The sequence below is a fragment of the Lissotriton vulgaris genome, chromosome 3_1, assembly GCF_964263255.1.
Source record: "Lissotriton vulgaris chromosome 3_1, aLisVul1.2, whole genome shotgun sequence".
NCBI lineage: Eukaryota > Metazoa > Chordata > Amphibia > Caudata > Salamandridae > Lissotriton > Lissotriton vulgaris.
The window spans coordinates 1,746,971,128-1,746,997,316 of record NC_141689.1 but is presented as its reverse complement, the minus strand read 5'-3'; the positions used below and the strand labels follow the sequence as shown (position 1 = coordinate 1,746,997,316).

General features: G+C 45.1%; 1 protein-coding gene across 2 annotated transcripts in view; it reads left to right on the top strand.

Annotated features, from left to right (window-relative positions):
• Positions 1-26,189, top strand: part of PLK4 (polo like kinase 4) — a 217,631-nt gene that overhangs the window by 77,286 nt on the left and 114,156 nt on the right. For both annotated transcript variants that reach the window (XM_086962183.1, XM_086962182.1), the window contains exons 11-12: positions 20,821-20,951; positions 21,040-21,131. In XM_086962183.1, coding sequence (XP_086818309.1) covers positions 20,821-20,951; positions 21,040-21,131 — 223 coding nt within the window. The remainder of the gene's footprint in view (positions 1-20,820; positions 20,952-21,039; positions 21,132-26,189) is intronic.

The window sequence follows — 26,189 nt, the reverse complement described above, 5'->3', positions numbered from 1 at the left end:
AGAAGAGGAAGAATGAACAGATAGAAGACAAATCTCTTCCTTCAAAAAAGAGAACACTGGGGACAAATACAACTCCTCCTACTTCTCCTCGACCTAAAGTCACACCCTCTTCTCCTATTCCTCACACTATGCCAAATATTCCTGCACCTTCTACACCAAGACCATCTACACCTCAGTCTGATGTAGACAGTGATCCAGGGGAGGGAGAACCTCAAGGGGATGATGAAATTATCCCAGATGAGGATGACCCATGGGAAAATTATAACGCAGGGTCAGATGATAACGACCCAGAGTTATATCCCTCAAAGCCTTCACCACCTGATGATAACACAGGGTTTGTACAGCTCATTAATAGGGCAGCAAAATATCATAAGGTAGATCTACATACAGAACCTCAAATAGAGGACTTCCTATTAGAGACGCTACCTAATGCACAAAGAACATCAGGTACTCTACCTATGCTGAAGGGTCTTCTCAGTCACACAGAAGAAATATTCAAAGATCCAGTGAGGGCTAGGGTGTTAAACCCAAGAATTGATAAAAAATATAAGGCGGCTCCAAAGGATCCAATATTTATCAAAGGGCAGGTACCTCTGGACTCGCTTGTAGTTTCAAACGCTCCTAAAAGAGCGAACTCATTATCTACAGGAGAGGCTCCTCCACCTGATAAAGAGTCAAAATTAATAGATGCATCAGGCAAGAGAGTAGCATCACAAGCGGCAAATAGCTGGCGTATAGCCAATACACAGGCACTACTTGCACGTTATGACAGGGCACATTATGATGAATTAGAAAAACTCATCACACATCTCCCCAAAGAACATCAGAAAAGGGCAGATCAGTTAATACGGGAAGGAAAGCTAATCACTAATACTTCCATTAAGTGCGCCCTAGACGCAGCAGACACTGCAGCAAGATCTATCAACACCAGTGTCATGTTAAGGAGACATGCATGGCTTAGAATCTCAGGATTCAAACAGGAAGTACAAACATCCTTATTGAACCAACCCTTTGATCAAAAAACACTTTTTGGCTCAAGCACAGATGAGACCTTAGACAAAATGAAGAAAGATACAGAAACGGCTAAGTCAATGGGAGCATTGCAACAGCCAACACAAAGAGGTTCCTTTCGTAGATCCACCTATAGAGGAGGCTCAAAAAATACATGAACAAATCAGCAATCCACCTCTTTCACACCTACGTCATCCAAGGGTAATTCAAGAGGTAGTTACAGGGGTAACAACAACAAGGGTAGAGGCCGCGGAAATAATAACAACCGCAACTCCTCAACCCCAAAACAGTGACTTAATACAACTTCCCCCAGACCACATAACACCGGTCGGGGGACGTCTATCACAGTTCCTACCTGTCTGGGAAAACATCACATCAGACAAGTGGGTGAGGCAAATTATCCAACATGGTTCTTGCCTAGAACTCACAGCTACCCCACCAAACATCCCCCCCAAACAGCGTCCAATGAGTCAAGATCATCTGACATTGTTAAAGGAAGAAGTACTAGCACTGCTACAAAAACATGCAATAGAGAAGGTTCCAAAACATCAACAAGGGACAGGAGTATACTCCCTATACTTCCTAATCCCCAAAAAAGATGGGTCTCTAAGACCAATCTTAGACCTAAGACCTCTCAATGCATACATAAATTCGGAACATTTCCACATGGTCACGCTCCAACAGGTACTCCCTTTACTGAAGAAAGGGGACTTTCTTTCTACACTGGATCTAAAAGACGCTTACTTTCATATCCCAATTCACAAAGCCCACAGGAAATACCTAAGGTTTGTAGTGGAAGGACAACATTATCAATTCAAAGTCCTTCCGTTCGGGCTCACAACGGCACCAAGAGTGTTCACAAAATGCCTAGCTGTGGTGGCAGCACACCTAAGAAGACAACAAATACATGTCTTCCCCTACTTGGACGATTGGTTAATAAAGGCCAAGTCACAAGAAGAATGTCTTCACAACACACAGAAGACGATTCAATTGCTGCACCACCTAGGGTTTACGGTGAACTACAAAAAATCACACCTGCAACCAAACAAGATTCAGCAATACCTGGGGGCTACTATAGACACAGAAAGAGCAATAGCATACCCCAATCCGATCAGGGTACAAGCAATGGTCGGGTTAATACAAAGATTTCAACCACAACACTCACTACCAGCACGAGTGTTTATGCAACTGTTAGGCATGATGTCCTCCTGCATACTGCTAATACCACATGCCAGACTACAAATGCGTCCACTACAGGAGTGTCTGGCGACACAGTGGAATCAGGCTCAAGGTCAGATTACAGATCTGGTGTTGGTAGACGACCGTACGCATCGCTCTCTGAAGTGGTGGAACACAACAAACATTTCCAAGGGACGGTCGTACCTAGAACCGATTCCACAAGTGATGATAACAGCGGACGCATCGCTCTCCGGATGGGGAGCGCATATGGACAAATACACAGTGCAGGGGAAGTGGAGTGTGCAGCAAAAGAAACTGCACATCAACTACTTGGAACTATTAGCGGTATTTCTAGCACTAAAAGCTTTCCAAATGCAAATAACGAACAAGGCAGTCCTGATCAGAACAGACAACATGACTGCAATGTATTATATTCAAAAACAGGGGGGGGGACACACTCTCTCCAGCTATCCAAACTAGCACAGGACATTTGGAGATGGGCCATTCCTCAAAAGATCTATCTGTTAGCAGAACACCTACCAGGAGTTCAAAATCAGATAGCAGACATCCTAAGCAGACAGTCAGAACAAGTACACGAATGGGAGCTGCACGACCAAATACTGCAGCCATTCTTCCAAAGATGGGGGCAACCAGAGATAGATCTGTTTGCCAATCATCAGAACGCAAAATGCCAAAACTTCGCATCCAGGTACCCACACCACCGGTCCCAGGGCAATGCACTATGGATAAATTGGTCCAACAGATTTGCTTACGCTTTCCCCCCTCTCCCACTAATTCCGTTAGTGGTTCGGAAACTGCAGCAGCACTCAATGACAATGATACTAGTGGCACCCACGTGGGCAAGACAGCCGTGGTTCACCACGCTACTACAACTCTCACAGGTGCCACATCAAAAGCTAAGATTATTACCCATGCACCTTACACAGAACCATGGAGAAATAATGCACCCAGATCCCAAACAATTGAACCTAGCGATCTGGCTCCTGAGGTCATAGAATTTGGATATTTAGATTTACCACCAGAATGTATGGAAATCATTAAACAAGCAAGACGTCCTACCACCAGAGCATGCTATGCAGCAAAATGGAAGAGGTTTGCTATACACTAACAGTAAGCACATCAACCCTCTGGACGCATCCACTAAACAGATAATTTGCCATTTACTACACTTGCAGCAATGTAACTTAGCATACACCTCTATCAGAGTTCATCTCGCAGCTATAGCGGCATACCTACAAAACAGGCAACATCTTTCCCTGTTTAAAGTACCAGCAATTAAAGCTTTCATGGAGGGACTCAAAAGAGTCATTCCACCAAGACAACCACCTTCCCCAGTCTGGAATCTCAACATAGTACTTACCAGACTAATGGGGCCACCATTTGAACCTATGCATAGGTGTGAAATACAATTCCTCACATGGAAGGTGGCCTTCCTCATAGCTATCACGTCACTTAGAGTAAGTGAGTTGCAGGCTTTTACGATTCAAGAACCATTCATGCAGTTACACCAAAACAAAGTGGTTCTTAGAACAAACCCAAAATTCTTACCAAAGGTAATTTCTGCATTCCACATCAATCAGTCAGTGGAATTACCGGTTTTCTTTCCAAAACCACAGACGGTAGCGGAAAGGGCCCTACATACATTGGATGTCAGAAGGGCAATATTGTACTATATAGAAAGAACACAAACTTTCAGAAAGACAAAACCGCTATTTGTTGCGTTTTCTCCTACACATAAGGGCAATCCCATCTCTAAAGCGGGCATTGCCAGATGGATTGTAAAATGTATTCAAATATGCTACTTAAAAGCAAAGAGAACATTAACTGTTCCTCCTAGAGCTCACTCTACACGTAAACTAGGAGCATCTATGGCATTTTTGGGAAACATTCCACTAGATGACATATGCAAAGCAGCTACCTGGGTTACACCGCACACCTTCACAAAGCACTATTGTGTAGATGTGCACACAACACAACAAGCTAGAGTGGGACAAGCTGTATTAAAGACTTTATTTCAGACAGTTGCAACAGACACGGGCGACCACCGCTAGGGAGAGAACTGCTGTATAGTCTTTTCATAATCTGCAGCCCATATGCCTTGAACGGAATATGCTACTTACCAGTATGCATCTGTTCTTGGCATAGAGGACTGCAGAGTGGTACATGCCCTCCCAGCCTCCCCGGAAACCTGTGTCTGTTCCAACATTATCTCTATTTAGATACACTTACATGGGCATTCCTATCTGTATTCTATCATACTACTCCATCTAACCCTACTATGGCAAAACAATCTAAGGATGGAGCCGATGCCCATGCGCACTACCAACCAAAGGAGGAGTCACCAAGATACAAAAGACTCTCCAAGAGAAAAGCAAAGTGCAATCATCCGAGCCCAACACCAGATGGCGATCTATTCATAATGTACCACTCTGCAGCCCTCTATGCCAAGAACAGATGCATACTGGTAAGTAGCATATTCCTTTCCTAGCTCCTGCAGCTTAAAAATAACAGCCCCTTATGTAGGACTAAACATTTAATTTACCCAGAATAACATTCTCCTCAAGCAGGGATCAACCTTCCATTAATTATATCTAAACCCTGTGCCTAAGAACCAGTAAGACAATGGCACATGAGCAGGTATTCTCAGGTTGGAACAAAACCTTTCATTAGACAGGCACCATTAACCAATTCCTTGCTCTGCAGTTCTTGACGCAGGGATAAAACATTTCAGTATTCAAGAGTATCCCTGTTGGTAGGTAGAAGTTAGAACACTGGGGCAGGAGTATAAAACATTCCATTAGGCATGGATAAATCAATGAACCCGCAGGGGGATTTCTCCTTGTGAAACTCAGTCCCTGCCGAGAAGCAATCTGACTGAAGTAATTCCACAGCTAGGGACTACTTCCTCCTCAGTCCAGTCACGAAATGAGCAATTTTGGGGTTTCTTATCCTGTCATTAAGGGCTATTGTCCATGTCAAAAAGGGGAGGCCTTCTATAAATAATTAGGACCCACGGGTCTCATTGACAGTGTTCCCAGTCTCACAGGTTCTCAGGGCCAGCAGGTGAGCGCTTGAAGGGGCATCACAGCGCTCTTCAAAGGGGCCTAGCGCCAGGGGTTTCACGGCGCTGGGCTCAGTCAGCAGGTCACGAATGGCAGCGCTTCTCTGGGGGCGACAGCGCTTGAAGGCACAACAGCCGTCTCAGGCAGAGTCAGCGCTCATCAGGGCAAAAGCGCTTCGGGCAAGAATAGCTCCCAGGAGCTTCGTGGCGCTTTTAGAGTATAGCGCTTCAGGGCCCAACAGTCTGCAGGACATAAGCGCTTCTCAAGGAGGCACAGCTCTTCAGCAGGTGATCGGAGGGATAGCGCCTGGGACACAGCGCTCTGTCCAGTTCAGCAAGCTGAAGTAGATTAGCCAGTTCAAATGATGCAGGACAGCACTTCAGGCAGTCATAGCGCTTCAGGGTTCTAGCGCTTCTGCAGGCAGTTACAGTGCTTGAGCCTCAGGCAATTCAGTCAGGCTAGCAGTTCAGGAGGCTAGCGCTACGCAGAGATAGCGCTTAGCATTCACTTCAGTGGGGCACTTTCCTCAGGACAGGTAGTGCAGGGTGCTAGCGCCAGGGAATAAGAGCGCTTAGCCAGCAGACAGTTTATATAAGTTGGAGTCAGATCAGCAGGTTCCACAGGACAGTTCACACAACAGTGGCAATCCAGAAAAAGGGATCCCAGGTGGCGTCAGGGAGGCCAGGGAGTGTTACAGCGCCAATACCTGGTTGATTTCTCAAAAGTCCTGTGGTGATTTGGTTTCTTCTTGGCGCTTTATATTTCTTGCGCCCTTGTAAATTGCAGTCTCTGGGTTCCTTGAGAGGGGGGGGGGGGTGGAGATGATGGCTGGTATCAAGTCTCCTCAGCCAGTTCCCTTCAAGCAGACCTGGGGTTCCCCTTCCGCCGGGCCAGGTCAGAGGGGCAAATTCAGGATACCTCAACACTTGATAGGCAGCACCTAGGCCCTGTTTCTACCAGTGTCATAGGCCCCTGTCTAGGCCCCACCGCCTAAAGCTCCTGCGTAGGTTCTCCCCCAGGTCTGCGCTCCCTCAGTCTGACAGGAAAGTTTCCCTCCCTTTCCTTATTTAGTCTCAGTTGACAGTTGGCAGTGGCAGTTGGTGCAACCTCACCTGTTCCTCAAGGTTCCAGGAGGTTCCACCATTATGGCTATGGACAGGCTGGCAGGCTAGTATGGATACATTGTTTGAAGGGTTCCAGCCAGCTCCTGGCCACTAGAATGCGCCCACAAAGACCGCGCTGCAGTAGCAGGGGTCAGTGGCAGCCATGTTAGGGGAAGAAAGCACCTGCACCTTAACATTAGTTTAACATTACACAGGGCTTTCTCCATTACACAAGGCCTATTCACTTTTGTTACAATGGGGGGCACCCTAAATTAAAGGAATAAAAAACGAAAAATTCTGGGGAAAGGGCCATGTCCTACAATGCCCAACTAGTGAGTGTTATGGGCCAATGAGAGTAAAAGCTATCTTTACTGCTGAGGCACTACCACTCTCCTAGTGGCACCAGGTTTGGCGTTTCTGGTCTTTGTGTACAAGAGTCCCTCCTCCCACTAGGTCTAGTTTGTCAGTCATCATGGTGATGCACCTGTATCTCTGTGCTTCCACTCTAATTCCATTATTATGAGGCTGTTTCCTATAATTCACCAGATTACTGGACCAGACAGCCATGGCAGCTACATCCACCCTGCCCTCTGAAACTAAAGTGACTTCAATTTGCTGTGTGACATGGTCAGGGCACACCAATGATCCTGTCTGGAGACTCACCACTCCAGGAACTGCAGGTGAACTTGGGGGATTCTTTTTGGGACAGATGGATTCTCCAGTTCGGTGCTCAATGCTTGTGCAATTAAGTACCAAGCTTACTTGGGATCCCCTTCTTACCCAGGTACCCATCCTTGGGCTGTCTAGTCTTGGGGCCCACCCTCCTGAACAGGTTTTTGGGGGCCTCTAGAAGACTTTTTTTTTTTTTGGTCTTCACACTTTTCACCATCTTTTCTTTGGGGGGCTTAGCAACCCCTTTCTTTTGGGCACCTTCTTGAGTTGTTAGTTACCCTAGTATTGACCCAATGGTCAGCATTCTTTCCCAATTCTTAGGGAGAGACTGCACCTAGATCCACCTGTTACTAAACAGATGCTCTTTTATAATAAGATCTTAAAACCCATCATAGTCTTGCACCTTGTTACCTTTTAACCAGCCACCTTGTGTTTTGAATGAGAAGTCAACAAAATCTAACCAGTCTGACTCAATGTTTTGCGAGTTTCCCTGATCCTGTACTCCTCAGTGGCGAGTCCAAAGCCTTCAATTAAGGTGTCTTTCATCAGGTTATAGGACTCTGCAGCTGTCTCATTCAGTGTCGGGAGTCTATTACTTCACTTTCCTGAAAACAGCTCCCAGAGTAGACAGACCTAATACTTCTGGCTGAGTCTGCTCATCTAACAAGCCCTCTCATAGGCTTTAAAACACTTGGTTATATCACCACCCTCTGCATATTTGGGAACAATTAGGATTTTAGGGTCAAAAGCTTTCTCTTTCTTCCTATTTACATTTTTGCTGCTCTTTTTCTAGATTTTAGCCACTAAGGCTATTCTCCTACCTAACTTCTGAAGTTCAGGATCATCCTCCCCAACTTCATCTTGGGTGCTACCAGAAGTATTCCCAGTGGAGGAGCTCCCAGTGGTGGAATTGGAGAACTTCTTATCCTCACTTACATGTTCATGTGGAGAAGCATGGCTCAATGGTTAGAGCGGCAGACCCTGATGCAGAGGTCTGGCCCGGGACCAGGGTTCAATTCCCGCCTCGGCGGCTCTTGGACTCAATCTCCCTGGACCTGATAATTCTCGCCTCGGTGCCTAGTCTAATCATGGGTCCCACTCTGTGACTCTGGGCAATAGCTTGCTTAATCTCCACAACGGCCCCAGCAGCGCTTGGATGCCTGGCTTCACCTTGGGGGTGCCCAGGAGTGGACATCTCACAGGAAAGCCAGGAAGGGTTCCACAGCGGTATGAATACAGCGCTACGAGACCTCATGGTAGAAGTGCGCTATATAAATACAAACACATTTACATTTACATCCCATGCATGTTCAGGGCATTTTTCCATTGCCATGGCTCCATCATGCTCAGCAAGCATGGTCTGTAAATGAGCCTTGCTAGGTGTAGACACCTTGTCAAGGTTCCATGCTTTGCCGAAGTCCTTAAGTCGGGCCAACTTAAGTTTCTTTTAAGGACCCAGATTGAGCACCTGGGTGTTACCCTTTGCTTCAGACATAGTATTAGATCAGTTGGGACCTTATTAGTAAGATACAAAAAATCTATACTCTTTAGACCCATCTGTCTAGGATACTTTAGGAATCTAAAACAGTTGGATTGGGTGACTTAACCAAGCCTTTAACACTACAGTTGTAAACAAATTGCAAAAACCAACAAAATCACTTTCCAACTAATGTCAGTTGTGGACTTACTTTGTGGAATCACCTATTGACCAAGTGGTCTCAGCAAATGCAAAGTCTTGTAACACACTATTGAACCACCAATGTAGGAAGCTGGCTCTTCATATAGTGGACCAAAAGGAGGTACACTGTGTAAAGTGTCCCGGCAGACCCCATTTGGTATACAGGGGCACAAATGATACCCCAAATGCTTTCTTGTGGTAGTGTGAGCGAGAAGTTGAACGTATCGAGGGTAGTGCTAAGCATTTGTTGACCCATTCAAAATCAATAAATGAGACACACACACTCAAAAATAAATTCAAGACCAATTTAAGAAAAATGTGTATTTTTTCTATAAATTTTGATGCCAAGAACTTCGTTACCACAAGTACTTTTTTAAAATATGGATTTTAGCAAGGAAGTAAAATGTTCACTTCAATGCACTTTTCCGCACAAAGCATTCCTATTGGTAGGGTCGGAGGGCATGTATAGCAAACGGTAATTTACTTTTGGTTTCTGGGGTCTCCTTCGGGACCTGGGGATGTAGGCGACCAAGGTCCAAAGTACCACCAGCAGTTTCTAGTTACCTGCCCTAGCGTGTCTGGTTTCAGAGGTGCTGGTCAGGTTGGTAGCTCTGCTTGCTATGCCGGTCGAAAGAGGGGGGGGGCTAGAAATAGGCTGCAAAGGAGGACTTAGGGCAAATCCGTGGGCTCACTACAGGCGGCTCAGGCCACAAGTGTCCTGGGGACATTGATGGTTCGTCGGTACCTGGGCTGGGGCGCTCCAATGCAGAGCAGAGTTCGGCTGGGCTCTGCGCGTCATGGAACCTTGCAATCGTCGGTGTCGCCAGTTGAGGGTGCAAATTTGACAGCTCGCCCACTCTGGAAGTGGGTCTCTGCAGTGCTGATGTCCCTCAACAGCTACTTTGTCTTAGTCCAGTTGGGACTCCAACGACTCTAAGTCCCTGCTTGCTGGAAGGGATCCGGTACCCCAGTTATTTGTCCTGTGCGGCTCTGGTCGGTCCAAGTGTCCTCTCACTTGGTTGGGGGACATATCTAATCTGGGGGGTTGCTGTGTCGGGCTGGCCTCGAAGTGGCAACTCAGTAGACTAGACTGCATTTGGGTGCTTGCAGGAGATTAGCTCCTGTGCTCAAAGGGAGATTGCTTGGCAATTTGTGGAGGCATGTAGACTCCCATGGTTTTTGGAACCAAGTCTGCTGTAGAATGGGTCGCGATTGTCGAGACTTAGTGTGGCAAGTGAGGTTTGGTGCCAAAAGTCCAAAGCAGTCTATAGGTCTCTTTTTTTCTTTTTTCAGCTCTTTGTGTCCGTCTCCCCAGGATCTATCAAATCTGTGTTCCGGGTGCCACCTAAGCACTCAATTTAGGGGCTTTAAGGGGAGTGACTGGTAGAAGCCAATGGGCTACTTACATTTAGGGTGTCTACACCCTGTACATGACTACTGCCTGTGGAAAGTGGCCATAACCCCGACCCAGAGAGCCTAATTACGCCAAAACTAAAATGGTGGGTTTTCTGAAGTTGTGCCCACATCAGCTCGCCCACCTTAGGGGTGGTACTAGCCTGAGAGGGGGACACCTAGCTAGCCATGTACCCACCAGTCCTGATGCCAAATGAGCATGGGCAGGGGGTGCCCTTTCCCCTGTCTGGGGAAGCCTGGTTGCATATCAAAGGCGGCAAAGGCCTTTGAAGCCTCCTGGCTTGATATGCTGATTACTGGGTGGCTACCAGCTTTAGGAGGTGATGACATTTCCGGCAGGAGCAGGCATTGTTTTTTCCCTCAGTGAGCTTGGGCTGTCCCCTGCAGGGGGTCAGAAACCGGTCTGTGGTGGCAGGCTAATCTACTCCAGTCAGCCAGAGCACTAGTAGTCGGTAGGTTTTCAGGGGGCACCTCTAAGTTTCCCTCTGGGGGCATGTTTTAATAAATCCATTACTAAAATCATTGTGGGTTTATTAATACAAGAAGTTTGATACCAAATATCTCTAGTTTCATTGAAGCTGTCGTGTAGCAGGGGAACTCGTAATTACCAGTGTCCAACACATGTACTTAAAATGGGTTCCCTAATCATTTGGAATAGTTAAGAATCGATTTGGACATTACAGGGGCATGTCTGCTCATGCAGATATGTCCACAAACCTGTATAATGGTGCACCTCACCCCCTTAGGGCTAGGAGACCTGCTGAAGTCGTGATTTATCTGCATGCAGTGTCTGCAAGCATATCCATTAGGAGGTGTGCCATTTCGTGTCATCACTTCTCTGCTCAATGGCACGCAGCATGCAATGGCAATTGGCCTGTTGGTGCTGAGGGCTACTTAGGGTGGCATAATGCATGCTATCCTTGGGGACCCTCTTTAGCCTCCTTGCCCTAGGTACCAGGGGTACTATTTACTCTAGGTACCATTTACTAGGGACTTGGGGGATGCTAAAGGGATTCCCAAATGAGGGAACAGTTGTACCGTTTAAGGGAACGAGGTCTGGCTCTGGGTCCCTGGATAGCAGGCACACCGTGCACGTCTGTCAAAATTGCATCAGATACTAGGCAAAAAGTGGGGGTGACCATGTAAAAAAGGTCACTTTCCTACAATCACTTCATCTAAATTTTGAAAAGTTTCAACCTTCTTAAAATTAATTTCGATTTTTGCATATTTATTTTGTGAATACTCCATACTTGTGTATGGTTTCAGGTATACTTGATTCTGTACTTTTGTATATTGTTTTGATGTTTAAGTCCTATAAATTGCTTAGGCTGGGATCCCCAGCTTTCAGTAGTGAATCAGTGGGGGCCCACAGAATTCAGAGTTAAGAACCGCTGGTGTAAGTAATACATGCAGTGCAAAACACTGCAGTACTAAAATTATCACATACACCATGACACAAATCTTTTTTGCTTAAACGTTGATTAATTGGGAGTGGCCAGAGTTTTTCCCAAAATAGGTTTTCCGATGAAATATCAGTCATGGGAATCTTCACTCTTAACCCCTTGACCGCAGCGCAAATTCCGCAGCGGTGCTGGAGTTTTAGTGAGTGGGTGGGGTTTGGACGGCCGGGGGCCATCCTCCCCACACACCCACGTGACTGCTCCCGGCCGTCACACACACAGAAGGGGTTAAACAGTTGGCCCTCCTCCATAACATTAGTAACATGGTCATATCTGTTCTAGTGGTATTACATGGACTACTGTCCCATTTACAATCAACTGAGCTACCAACCACCAGTGTAAGGCATGAAGGTGGTGGTGGTCTGTATGCCATAAAGCTGATTTACAACTTTTTAAGTTACTGAACTCCGATGCCTGTTTGACATAATTCACAATCCTTTAGTTTAGGTTTACCTTTTGGTAACTTTTTTCTTTGTTGCAGGATCAACAATTTCAGAACTGTTTTTATTTTACACCAATCCAGTGGGTTTGCAAGGCAAGCCTGGGACTTGTCAACTTTAGTGAAGTTCCCTCTGATGGAGAGCTAGGGTTACATACAATTTTCGATCTTAAGTTTTCTCTCAGGCTTTTTCCAGCACAATCGAATGGTAGTGATTTCACTCTTAGGAATACATTTGTTGTCTTCCATATGATTTCTCCTTTTCGGACTGAGCAGGGCAGAGTGATGGTTAGTTAAAATAATTCCGCTCCTCATAATCCAAGCTAGAAAGAAATATGGTTTTATTTGAAGTCTTGCATCTCTGTACTTGTAGTGAAATGAGTTCTGTAATTGACAAATATGTTTCTTCATTCAGAAAAGAAACACCCCTACAACTCCCCACCCCACTCCCTATTTAATATATATGGGCCCCTGCCCAACCCAGAATTGGTTGCTGGTTTCCCTCCTATTCATAAAGTACTTGGTGAGCCTGGGTCCGGCTTCCAAACCTTGGCTTATCCAGTACCTCCTTTTTCCTCTTCTCATGACACTTGGAATTTTTGGTTACTGCCTAAAAATACTGTTCTTGTGATTTGCAGAGGTAATTGTAGTCTCCAATAGCAGCCTGTGTCCGGGCTGGAAAGAGTCTGTATCAAAGGTTTTTCAGGTTTAAAAGCAAAAGACCACAATCACACTTGTTATCCTTGAATAGAATGCCAAGTCTGCAGCAGCACTCAACTACACAGTGCACATACAATTGTCTTTTTCACTCATTGTCACCTGTGGCACTGTACCCCAAGTGTGCAGTGACTGCACTGTGGGAGTCCGGTCTATGCTCTCAATCAATCAATCAATCAATCATGGGTGTATTAAGTGCGACTACTCACCCGTAAGGGTCTCAAGGTGCTGCTGTGGGTGGGGCGGGGGAGTGCAGGCTCCAGTCCATCAGGGAAAGGAGTCCGCAGTTGTGTACTGATGCAGTTGGAGTTCCTCCGGGATATGACACATGTTTGTAGAGATTGAGTTCTCCAAGCTGATAGTTCTTCAAACAGACGTCTGAGTGCAGGTTTGCAGCCTGTGTTCCACCTCTTTATTCATGGTAACAGACAAGTGTATGATTACGTGCTGTACCATTAGATGCTGCAGGCAGCTGACCACCCAAGTCTATGAAGTCTTAGGTAGAGTCCAAAACTAGACTCTTGTGAGCTATTCATGGAGAGCCTGCAAGCTACTAGCTGCTTCAGTTATGACCCTAAATAAACCAACATTGTGTGAAAGCATGTCCAATTGTATTCTATTTCTACGCTTCATGACAACTTAAACATGCAAGCAGGATCTGGGAAACTGAAGCAGCTTTGCGCATGAGTCTGCAATCTTGACATTGTAGAGTAGTGCTAAGCTGAAAATTGCGGACGATTACTCTAGTACCTGGTGTTTGGATGAATGGTCTTTGCATGGCTTGGAAAATGTGTGCCCTACTGCCCTGCATGTTTTTTGTCCTCCAGTGAACTCAACAATTTGCAGGGGTCTTGGATTTGCTCAAAAGTCAACGATTAGAGCCTAGCTCCAACATGAGTGAGGGTGGCTGCTACCTCTTCATTTCAGATTGAGTTTTCTTGAGGTGGTGGTATGCTGATTCTAGTCCAATGGCACATGCTTTTTTTTTTTTTACATGACTCCTTGTCGGAAGCCTCAATTCTAGATCTCACTGTAGAATATCAGTCCAGTATCCAGCTGTGTGGCCATTGCTACAAGCATAGACTCATAAGGGATCCACACAAGAAGTGTATCTGGTTCTTGCGTTTTTTTAATAACGGGTGTCTTGTGATCTATGTGCCCGAATGCATTCTAAGGGTAAGGGGAGGCCAAGCTAATCCTTGCCACTCCGAGGAAGAGGTTGAAAGCCTCTTCAAAGTAGCACTTCTAAAACCATTCCTCTGAGCTGCATCAGAAGAAAGAAAGCCAAAGAGAACACTAATTCCGATCTGTCTACATGAAATGCAGAAAGAACGGGCTGCTGGCTAGGGAAATGGCATCCTCATTTGAAGCACCTGTTCAACCAAACTCCTCACCCTTCCTCTTTGACCATTCTGTGTTTCAAAAAGTAATTTAAGAAGTGTTCCAAAAACTTTCCCATGCGTGCCCTCATAGAATTCAAAGTTTGGCAGTACTGCAACTTTAGCACTGTCTTAAGTGGCTTCGTCCTTGAGGCACCATGAACCCAAAGTTGGCACCCATTCATACAGGTGACTCCCATACCTTGGGACTACTCAACTACCACTTTGCCACCCGCATTTGTTCTGTTACCTTCTGTAATAGCTGTACTGTCTTTAATGAGATTTTATTTTGAGTACCTCCGGAAAACGGATTCCTAATATCGGACGGGTGATGTATCACTTAATGCCTTAAGTGGCAAGTCATTAAACATTCCAATGAATGCAAGACTTGTGCGGTCCGATTCTGACAACCTGTGGTTTGAAACTGCTCCTGTTCTATATGTGAGAATGTGACAATGGTGCAGATCGACTGCTTCAACAAGAAGAAATTTCTTGGAGGAATTACCAATCGAACAATTCACACTTCACTTTCTTTTGAGGCAGATCGATTGCTGCAGATCTTCTCCAGATTGAATCTACTTTGTGAAACTACTAGTAGTTTGGACATGTCCTGGGGAAGAATTCTCTAAGCAAAAGAGTCTCACTTCAGCAGAGTATGTATGATTGTGCATGTTGAGGAAACTTAACTTATTTATCCATCTTTGAAATATTGATCCATTCAGATCACCCAGTATCTACTCTCTCCACAGAGATCCTGGCAAGCAAACACACTTTCAGAGTAAATGTTCCCTTTTTAATGAAGGCCTGCTTCTGCATATTAAGGAAGCTTGGGTAAACGCTTGGTCCAATTCGGCTGTGGGAAAGTCTGCTGTAATTAAATATAGACTACCTCTTAGATGGTAAATTCCTTTCTGTGCACCCCATCGGGATACCTCAAGGTAGAAAGTCTTCATTGCTTGTAGTCTCGGCATTCACTCCAGAACATGCACATTCTTTGGATTCCTAGCGTTGTGGAACATATGCAAGACTTCTAGTCTACGATTCATGATGGAATGCAAGCAATGCAGGTTTGTGTGTAAATATACGACTGAAGCAAGTAGTAGCTCACTTTATGAGCACTTTAGTGGCTATATGCCATCTTGTACAGATGATAACCACTGGCTCTACTAGAGATGTGCAGGAAAATGGTCTATTAACAGCACATCTAATAGCTGCTCAAAAGGTTGACTCAGCTCACTTCAGCTGGCTTCCGCCAGTCATGAATGGGAACTACTACTCCTTCTACAGATAGGAATAAATTGCACTCTTTGCGACTACTTGGAGCACCAGAATGTATTGTAAGAGTTGGTGAATAGTATCCAGGGTGTAGTATCTCTTAATTAAATATTTGGGCTTCACTGCTGCCATTCATTGATTTCCTCATCCCCAATCCATAAATAAATGCACAAAATCTGAAGCCCTAAGGTGTATCTAATGTTCATTGCCCCACAGTCCACAAGATGGGTATAGTACACTGCCCTTTACCTAAGCGCTGATCTACTCTGGAACGTTCCTCTGCAAAAAGATCTTATCAGCCCAGTATATGTCTACTTTATCACACACTTTCCAAGCAGAGACTTTTTGTCTGGTACTTGACAGTTGACCTTATGTTATGATTTCCTGTCAAGTTCTAGATGTCATTCTGTGTGTCAGATGGCCTTCCACTGTTGCATTGTACTCTAGCTGGTTTTTTTTTCCATCCCGGTGTTAGAACGGTATTGTTCTGCTACAGGTTGGACTTAAGCGTCCTCTGTTTCTCTCTAGCAAATAAAGGTCTCAATACTGGCATTATCTCAAGATGTTTGGCAGCAATTTCTGCCCGTTCCTTTTCACAAGTCCAACATTCTTTGGTGTCCAGGGTCCTTGCTGGTCTCATGAGCAAATTCTCTCCGATATCATTTTTTTTGGTTTTGACTCTTAAGAACCAGTGCATTTGTGTCCCTTAAAGTTGTTTCCATGGAAAACCGCATTCTTAGAAGCAATGACTTTGGCCAGGAGGGTGGATGAGTTGAAGACTTTCCATCTCTAATTTTTTCCTGAAAGATGAGCTATTCATTCAAGTCAAGCTATGTTTTCCATACAAAGTAGTTGAAATGTCACCAGTGTGAATCTTTTAGCCTCCTTTACATCCTTCTCAACATTCTTCCAAGGATGGCGTGTCTCCGTAAATTTGGTCCAAATAACATACTGAGCTATAACATTCACTGATTTGCTGAGTCGAGACTAAAGGACAACCATTATCAGCTTTGATGGCCTACTTGTAGGCAAGGCAATTAGGAAGCAGAAGTCTTTTTGCATAAAGTAGTGTCATGAGATAGTGGGAAACATTCACCTGAAGGCTTCTGACCTTAAAAGCTTAGAGAGGCAAAGTGGCCATTTTTACCCATTTGAGGCATATTTATCTATTATATTTACCAAGCAGCGTCTTAGGCTGCGGTCTACACTTTTTCTAAGCAGCCCCGTCTTGATGAGTAAATGCATACAAATGCAGCTGTAAATCAGAAACTCCATCATCATTCTAGTGAGTCGGGCATGGGGGGTGGGGGAGAGTTATATAGTACATTATGGTAGCAAGATTGCAGAAAAGTACGTTTTTAGACCTTGCATTCTTCATTAATTGTTTAGCAAGGGTAACGCATGCTCATTCTTTCTCCTTTGTGGGTTTTTCAGTCTTATGCTCTGATTACAAGAAATAAGGGCTAGTCCTCAAAAATAAGCACCGTCTCTAATTAGGCACTGCTCTGGGCTGTGTAACAGATGCTCTTGAGAGTGAGGAAATGCTTGCGTTTCAGCAGTAAACTGGAACTATCACGTTTGTGAATTTTCTACTTATTTGTTACATTTCCCATCTCTTAATATGGTCATTGAAGGACATAGTGGGGTTGGTGATTGTGAGCCCAAGGATGTAGCACAGAATGGAAACCGTGGGTTTTGGTGGGTGTGATGAGGTAGGATATAAACCAATTTAACATCTATTGTTGACACTGATGGAGATGGCACTTGAAGGATCTGTTAATGAGGACTAACCCATTGTTTGGGATGAGTTTTACAAAATAAACCCCCCACAGACCTGACCAACATGCGCCCTATTTCACTCCTGCCTGCCCTAGGAAAGATCACGGAGCAGATAGTGTACTGGGAGCTGAAAGCCTTTGTGGAGGACCATAACATTCTGCATCCACAGCAATCTGGCTTTCGCCCCAGCCACTCCACTGAAACAGCCCTTATAGAACTCTCCGACTCCATCAAGTTCTTGCAGGATGAGGGGAGGAAAGCCGTCCTCATCCTGCTTGATCTCACAGCAGCGTTCGATACAATTTCTCATGCCATCCTGATTGACAGGATGCGTGAGATTGGCGTGACAGACACAGCTTTGGCATGGGTAACATCTTTCCTGACCAATAGGTCCCAATCTGTGTCACTGGGCCCCCATCTATCCAGCGTAAAAACCATTACATCGGGAGTACCGCAGGGGTCCATATTAAGTCCATTATTGTTTAACATCTACATGGCACCCCTCCTAGCTGTGATAGTCCCATGAGATCCTAGTCACGTCTTACGCTGACGACACACAACTTGTCGTCTCTATCGACAAAAACTGCACGGACACAGAGCTGCGCTTCCAGAATTGTCTCACGGATGTATTTCAGTGGTTGAACAAAAACCACTTGAAGTGCAACAGTGGGAAAACTGAAATTATACCATTAGGTAAAGATCTGCCCTTCTGTCCTAAGGATTGGTGGCCCAAAGACTCAGAGGCCCCGCCTAGTGCAGTGACCTCTGCACGTAATCTTGGCGTGCAATTTGATACAGCCCTTTCCTTTGATGATCACGTCAGGATCACGGCAGGTTGCTGTTTCGGACTTATCAAATCTTTAAAAAAATTCTTTGACTTCTTCCCCATTGCATCCAGGAAATCGGTCGTGGTCGCATTAATACTCTCCCGACTCGACTACTGCAATGGGTTGATGGCTGGAGTGAAAAAGTCCACACTGAAGAAGTTGCAAAGTGTACAGCACGCAGCTGCAAGATTAGTGTTAAAACTTCCCAGGAAATCCTCAGCCTCAGCAGCATTAAATCGTCTTCACTGGTTGCCCCTGCACAAGAGGATCCTCTTCAAACTTCTACTAACAGTTTTCAAAGCACTAAAAAACATCGGTCCGAAATACCTTGTCAACCGCTTTGTTCACTATGACCCCGTACGAAGTTTGAGATCCTCCGGTGGTAACCTTACCAAGATTCCGAGGTATAAATATAAAACAAGGGGCGGAAAAACTTTCACAGTCCTAGCAGCAAGGGCCTGGAACAACTTGCCTTTAAATCTCAGACTGGTTGAGACTGAGAGTCTTTTCAGGAAACAACTGAAGACCTGGGTCTATCCGCAATCTGATGCTTATGTTATGGCCGCCATCTAGAGCTTCCATCATCCAATCCCATCCACACACAATTTCTCAGCGCCAAGATGCTCCTTCCGGAGCGATAGGCTGCGCTTAATAAATACTCACAAATACAAATACAAATCTAGATTTGGTATCTAGGAAGGATCTCAGTTTAAGGATACCGTTAGGCAATGACAGTTGGAATCTTCAGCATCTTAAATAGTGTTTTCTGAAGTTTTACATTTTTGATGGACACCCTGAGCTCTACAAAGTCTTGGGCTTTCATTAGTGTTTTAAGTCTTGTACTGTTTGCTTTCATGGCTAATGTCAATAGGTTGCATGAAATTCAATTCCGAAGAGACCAGAGGTTTTATATATTTTTGCATATTCAAAATTCACTGTAGCCTAAAAGTGGGAAAATCTTTTTAGCATTGGTTCAAACTGCATATGTTGATTCCTGCTGGTAGGGTATGTGTACAATTCAACAACAAATATATCGAGCTGCCTTGCAACTTAACTCCAACTGCAACTATCACCCAGACTAATTTCTTTCCCTAAATAGTTTGGGGAGTCTGGTCCCCACAACCCAATATTTATTTTAATTAAAGGCGCTTGTTGCACCTTATTTAATCCTTTCTTTGGTTGGATGCTAAGCACCAGTGATTGTTTCTTTCCTGGATAGGAGTACCCAAGCTTGTCTCACTCTCTATAGGTCACAACTAAAGCAGTTGATCTTTGTCAATGCCCAGGACTAGGTTGAATTACTTCTGCAGCAGTTCCAGTTGGGCATGGTGGCTTTAACTGAGTGGATGAGTCTTGCTGCTCTGCAAATAAACACCAAGGAATCAACTGATCGGTCTGCTAAAGAGAAACAAAGATTCATACATTTAGAAAAATGCTAAGAACCTCTTAATTCACCTGCCCTACTGTGTGGAGCATCTAACCATTTTCATCTGATGGTTTCAGTTGTCTTTAGCTGCTTTTTCCATTTAGCCAATACCTCTACGTTTGTTAGTGCCTGGATACTCTAGGGGCCACCAAGCACTCTACAAATCTTTTAATTATGGTGAAATTTGATCTACCTTTGTACATTTTTGCAATTTTTAATGTACTAATTTTCTCTATAATCGTTGTTAAAAATGTTTGTTTAATGTTGGTTACATTTGTTTTCATGTGTTGACACCCCCCAACTCTCCCAGTAAACCCCTTCTCTTTAGACTCCCCTGTGCTCCTCCATCATGTTTTTGGCTTATTCTCTTATAAATGTTACATTTATGACGGCTTTGCAGGTCCCTACGTTGGTGTATTGCCAAAGGTTTTGGTGGCTCGGCTGTTCAACTTATTTTGTTTCTTTTTTTATGTATCAGCAGAGCATTCTAATTGCAGCAGTCTCTGTGACTTCTGCTTTTTGAACAGTTTTGTTTACTCCGTTTTCTCAACTATGCTTAACTGTAATGCAGTTACACATGTCAACCTAGTGTTCCTGTAAGCCTTTTTCACTAGACTCACCCACTGTACCGTAACCTTTCAGGTGGATGGTTCTCAGAAAATTAACTTTCTGTATCAGTTCTGCACAATGCTGTTTTTTCACCTTCCTTCATCTCACAGTCAGCCCCAAAAATAATTAATTGAAGTCCATAAAGGGCTTGCAAAACAAAGTTGCTGTTTAGACTCCCCATGATATATGTGTTGTGCTTTCGTGAAGAATCTTACTCTGTTTTCCCCCTTTAACAACGTCCATGCCGAATCCCCTCATCAACCCAGTCCTTTCAGCTGAATGCAAGCAGTTTCTGCATTTGTAAGTAGCACACTGGGAGAGAATGCATTCTGTTGAGAGGCGATAGGTAAGTTTAGCTTCTTTATTGCTTCAAGATAGCCACCAACTCCAGCTGCCAGCCTGGTCGACTCTCCTAGTAACAACTGTCGCAGACAGATGCTACCATAGAGATGAAACCAACAACACATTCCGAAGACAGTGCCTTCATATTTGAGTATCTAATAGTGTGAATAGGTGGTTGTAGTCCTTTTTCTTAAGTGTCATGCATTGTTTGCTTTTTCAGATTGATGCATACATTGTTTTTGGTGCTCGGCGGAAATAGATGATGGGTATTTTTCCACTTTCAACTATTATTAACTAAAGTAATGTGTGTTGACTAAAAGTGGTAGCACATTTGATGACCCGCGCAACAAAACCTCAATTTTGAAACCTCATCACCAGTATTTATTTTAACATGATTCTGTTGCTGACTTTTTTCTCATCAATTATAGGGTCAAAAATACACAAGACTTCAGACTCTATTCGAGTAATAGAGAAATGTGGGAAATCCTATATTGTCAAAGAAGAAAAGGTCAAATCCCTGAATAAGAATGTTCAAGCTTACGTAGACCATGCAAATGAGGTAACTTACTCGGACAGCCATTTCCCAGTTTAATGAAATTTTTTACGAAATTCTACTTACACTACCTTATTGTATTTTTGTTGAATAGGGTCATCGCATTTGCCTTTCACTGGAATCTGCTATAACAACAGAGGAAATGAAGGATGAAGATGTTTCATTCTTTCCAATCATTTTTGGACGGTGAGGTTCAATGACTTTGTATCAAGTGCTTTGTTCTAAACTGCTGAAGCGATGGTGTGGTCCTGAGGTGCAGGTTCTTCCATGCCTTGGCCGCAAGGTGCGAGAAGGAGCATTCTCTGATCTTGGTTCGGCAGATCTGAGGGGTGTCAGCGAGGTAGGCAGATCGAAGGTGTTTGGTCAGTTGGTGGAAGGTCAGGAGTTTGTTGATGTACACTGGTTCTTCGTTGTGCAGGTCTTTGTAAGCGTGGGTTAGCATCGTGAGCTTTTACCTTTCCTGGATCGGGAGCCAGTGAAGCTTCTTAAGGTGGGGTGTGATGTGGGTCCTTCTGAGGAGGCGGAGTATGAGTCTTGCTGCCAAGTTTTGTATTATCTGGAATTTTTTCAGGAGGTGTTCCATGATTCCTACGTAGTGTTTCCATAGTACAGTCTGCTTGTGACAAGGGCCTCTGACTGTCCTGGTGTTGACTGGGAGCCAGCTGAGGATCTTTTTGACCATGAGACTGGCTTCCCTTTGTTTTTCATAGATAGCTTGCTGTCCAGAATGATGCAGAGATTACTAGTGTATTTTGGAGGGGGTGAGACGAGTTCTGTGAGCCACCATGCGTCTTTCCCTGGATAGGTATTTCAGAAGATGAAGACTTCCGGCTTGTCAGTGTTGCATTTGAGACACTTGTTCTTCATCCAGTCAGTACGTTCACCATGCATCTGAGGAGTTTGCTCTGGTGGTGGAGGGGTCTTCGGACAGTGAGAAGATGAGGTGGGTGTTTGCCAAGAAGATGATGTTGAGTCTGTGTTATCTGTGTCAGCCAGGGGTGTCATTTAGAGAGGATGGGGCAGAGGGACGATCCTTGTGGGCCTCCGCAGATGATCTTCTTGGGCTCCAAGGTGAATGATGGGAAACTGATATATTGGGTTCTACTGGTGATGTATGAGGCGATCCATTTGTGGGTGTCTCCCTGGATCCCGATGTTGTGGAGTCTGTTGATGAAGATGTGATGGGAGACAGTGTCAAACGCGACTGACCGGTCCAGGAGGAAGAAGGCTGCAATTTCTCTGAGGTCCAAGGGGGTCCAGATGTAGTCTGTGGCTGCAATCAGGGACGTATCTGTGCTCAGCTCAAAATTCTAATTGGGAGGGTACCAGGAGGTTGTGGTCTTCTAGGTGTTGGGTGAGTTGCTGGTTATGCAGTATTATGCTCTCTCTCATGGATTCACATGCTTGAATCATTCCAGGTCGTCGAAGTGTAAGTTCCATGATACTATAATCAAGCCGCATGTAAAACTATCATAGGCTATAATGGCACCAATTTAAAGCCTATCTATGTCCTTTAAAAAAAAGACCAAACTTCATATACAACCAAATTAGCTGCCAGCTCCCTCAACAACAGTCCAAGAGAGGCCGAGTTCCTCAGATTTTCACCGCCCAAAGTGTGTGAAGCGATTTTCTGAGCTCTGTTCAGTTTTCTACAGCTTTGGATTCACAAATTCTATGTCTGACAGAAAAGGTCTTTTCCGTCCCTGCAAGACCAGTGGGAAGAAAAAACTGCATCTACAACACACACACAGACACAGACACACACACGCGCAGACACACACGCGCAGACACACACGCACTTTTTTCCAGGCTGAGTGTCTTGGTGCAGAACTAAACAGTCGACATGGCACACATCCCTGTGTGCCATACCCATAAACACACTGGCCTGGAATACCTCAGTCACCCCTCTAGCTGGGTGCACTATGCCAGTGGTGAGGGCACATGTGCATGAGCCCTGTGCCCCTACAGTACCCAGGGCCATTCCTGGGCACTGCAAGTGCAGTGATGCCATTAAGAGTATACAGTGCTGGGAGGTTGTCATTACGAACTCCACAGCACCATAATGGCTACACTGAAGACTGAGAAGGTTGATATCAAACTTCTCAGCACATTAAACCCGCACTGATGCCGGTGTGGTATTTAATGCCAAATGCACGACAGAGGGCATGTTAGAGATGCCCCCTGAAACCTAACCAAATCCCAGTGTTCTGATTGCGTGGCTACCGAGGCTGCCACCACCAGACATTTTTCTGCACCCCTGGGTCGAGAGCTTGCCACTCTCAGCGTCCTTAAACAATGCACATCCTGGTACGAGGTGCTAAGCCTCCTCCCCCAGGATGGGCAGGGGAAGCTTCAAAGGCATGCAGCCTTTGTGAGCTTCTCCAGGCCACTTGCTGTACTCAGCAAATGGCCCTCACCGGTTCAGACCCCCACTCTGGCGGGAAGACAGGCGGGAAACCCTTAGTTAGGAATGGGATGGTGCTAGCCTCTGCCAACCCCACCCCTCAGGTGGGAGAGGTGAGGTGAAGCACAACTCAGGGCTTCCGCCATCTTGAGGATAGAGAGCCCTACCCAATCAGAGCTAGGTCCCTGCCCCCCTCCCACTAGAGAGTGGCAGGATAGGTGGTTACTCACTCCAGGACGTGGCCCCTTTTGTCCCTGCCGTTGACCTACCTGTAACGCCCATAAATTTTGTATTTAGGGGCACCCTGAACCCTTCCTTCCTCATATCCCGATTTTGAAACAAGAAGAAGAAGAAGAAGAAAGAAGACCTGCCTTGCAGCTGCTAACAAGAGGACGACACTTGGCCCCAGCCCTACCGGCCTGTTGATCTTGAACCTGCATCTGCTAAACCCCGGCGTCTCCAGTGGTCAGTAACCTTGAAAACCCCGGAGGACCGGACTACCTTGCTCATCTATAGACTGGGACTCCCATGAGTAGTGGTTCTGCTCAAACAGCAACAACCCCTGGTGCCAGTTAGGAACCGCAAATACAGCACACTCTGCACCCGCCGAGCCCGGCCCGTGTAGACAAAGACCACGAAGACGTCCCCCCAGCGATTGTGATGTAGTGTAGTTCCTATATTCCCAATAGGCTCTGCGCATTGGAATAACATAAACAGCAGTTTAGACGTAGGACTGAGGTCGACTAGGTCTCTACTGAATATGTTAGACTTAATTAGGTATGCCAGCTAGCTCAGAGGTCACTAGAAACTCTCGAATGAACAGGAAGGAGTTAACTTTCCTGATTAGACAAGAAGGGATTAGTTTCTGACAACCGCATAAACATGACAACTTTGCTCCCTCCAGAATAAGGAGTATATCTCCAGAGTCGTGTGAAAACAATAGATAGCTATTCCACTCAGTCAATCGTGCATGCTTAGTTTCACCAGAGTGCAGAGAAATAGAGAGACGGGCGTTTTCAATAAAAGTTATTTATTGAGCAGTCTTCTTTCTCATGCAAGAGAAGTGAATTGCCACAATTGCAATACTTGTCATAAAGTAAAGTGCGTACAGTAAAAGGAGTATTATGAAATAATACTGTAAAAGCATTTATATGGTTTCTGAGCCATATGATACTTAAAATGGATTAAATATATACAATTACATACAATGATAAAAGTTGACTAAACCTACTCAAATGGTGCTTCTAAAATACTCCTACCCCGGTGTACCTAACCTAAGCCTAGTACGTGGGAAGGAGTAAGTGAGCTGCAGTTTAAGTTAAGTTGGTTTTGCCAAGAATCTGAATCAAGAATTCTCTAAGGATCTAATCAGCTCCGTACCTTGGTTCTAGAATGGAGGTCTTGTATCTCGTTCTCAGGACTCCATCTCCCAGCAACCCGCAAGGATGACTGGAAACACTGGAGCTGGATTTCTCTGCAGGAGAAAAGACAGCGTCTCTCTCAGTGCGTCAAATGGGAGGGTCGGCTTCCTTCGGCACTCGCATCAGCTGGGCTTTGAGTAAGTAGAAAGCCGCTCTGCTCCAAACCACCGTGTGTTGCTTAAGGCAAATGCTGGTATATTTATACCTGGAAGGTGCCGTGTTTGACGTAAGGTTGGACATAAGACGTCACTAAGAACTGGCAGTTCTTTCAAGACTCTCAGGAGTTCTAGGACAAATCAAAACAAAAGCAGGGGGAATTCCCGGGCTGCTGGAGGTTTGGTTTGTTTAAAGAACTGGAGTTCTGGACTTTTTGGTACTGTCCAGAGGTGTCAGGGACAACACCCGAAGACCCCTGAGTTCTACCTGTCTCGGTGCACAAATAAACAGAAACACTGGCTTCTCGATGGTGGCGTCAAAGACCAAAGGTTTATTACTGCAGGGACACAGAAGTCACAGAAACTACACACGGGCAGATTCTAGGAGCCTGTTCGAATTGTACAAAGTGGGTTGCTCCTTAAATACAAATTATTTAGCTTGGGGCAACATTCTTCACATGCTAGTACGTTTCTAAACCTTCATGTCCTAAACAATAAATATTTGGCGTTACACAGGAATCGTCAACAATATCTGCTGTCAAAACATTACGAACGAGGGGTTCCCACTGTTCCATCATAATCCCATGTCAACTTTTCATTCAAGAGCCTGACCGTCTCATCGTAAATTTCGTTACCTCCCCCTAATAAAGGCCCAGAAGGAAAGGAGCAGAGCCAGGTGCAGAAGATAGAAAAACAGGATAAGAGATGTTTGTGGGTCGTAAATGGGCAAGGCTACCAGCTTCGGCCGCCTAATCATGATCAGGCCAACGAACACGAGAACCAGTATAGCAGGACTGGCCTCAGGCCGGGGAGGCAGCTCTTGCCGAGTCATGCGGCCACAGCGTTTCTGTCCTAAGGTGCACGTGTCACTAGCAAGGTGAATCGCCGGCTAAAGCTTACGTGTCCTTAAGTGAAGTGAATTGATCAGAGGTCACTGTGTGTCCATTGACTATGTGAGGGCAAGAATACAAAATGGCTGCCATAATCTAAGATGGATGCCATGGGTGAATCAGAAATGTGGTTATAACAAGAGTGCTCTTGCTCGTAGCATAGCGAAAACACCAGGATATGCTAAATGGACCATTTGCGGTTCACTGGTACTAAAATTATGAGTTTACGACAATGTTGAAAACACGGGTTCAAATCGTCACGGAACCTCAGACCCTCCTTTTGCCCTTACATAGGCAATTACTCAGTCTATGTCAGAGTCTATCTCGATGTTCATTAGGTCAGTGATATGTTGTTGTATCATCATCCTTTCTCG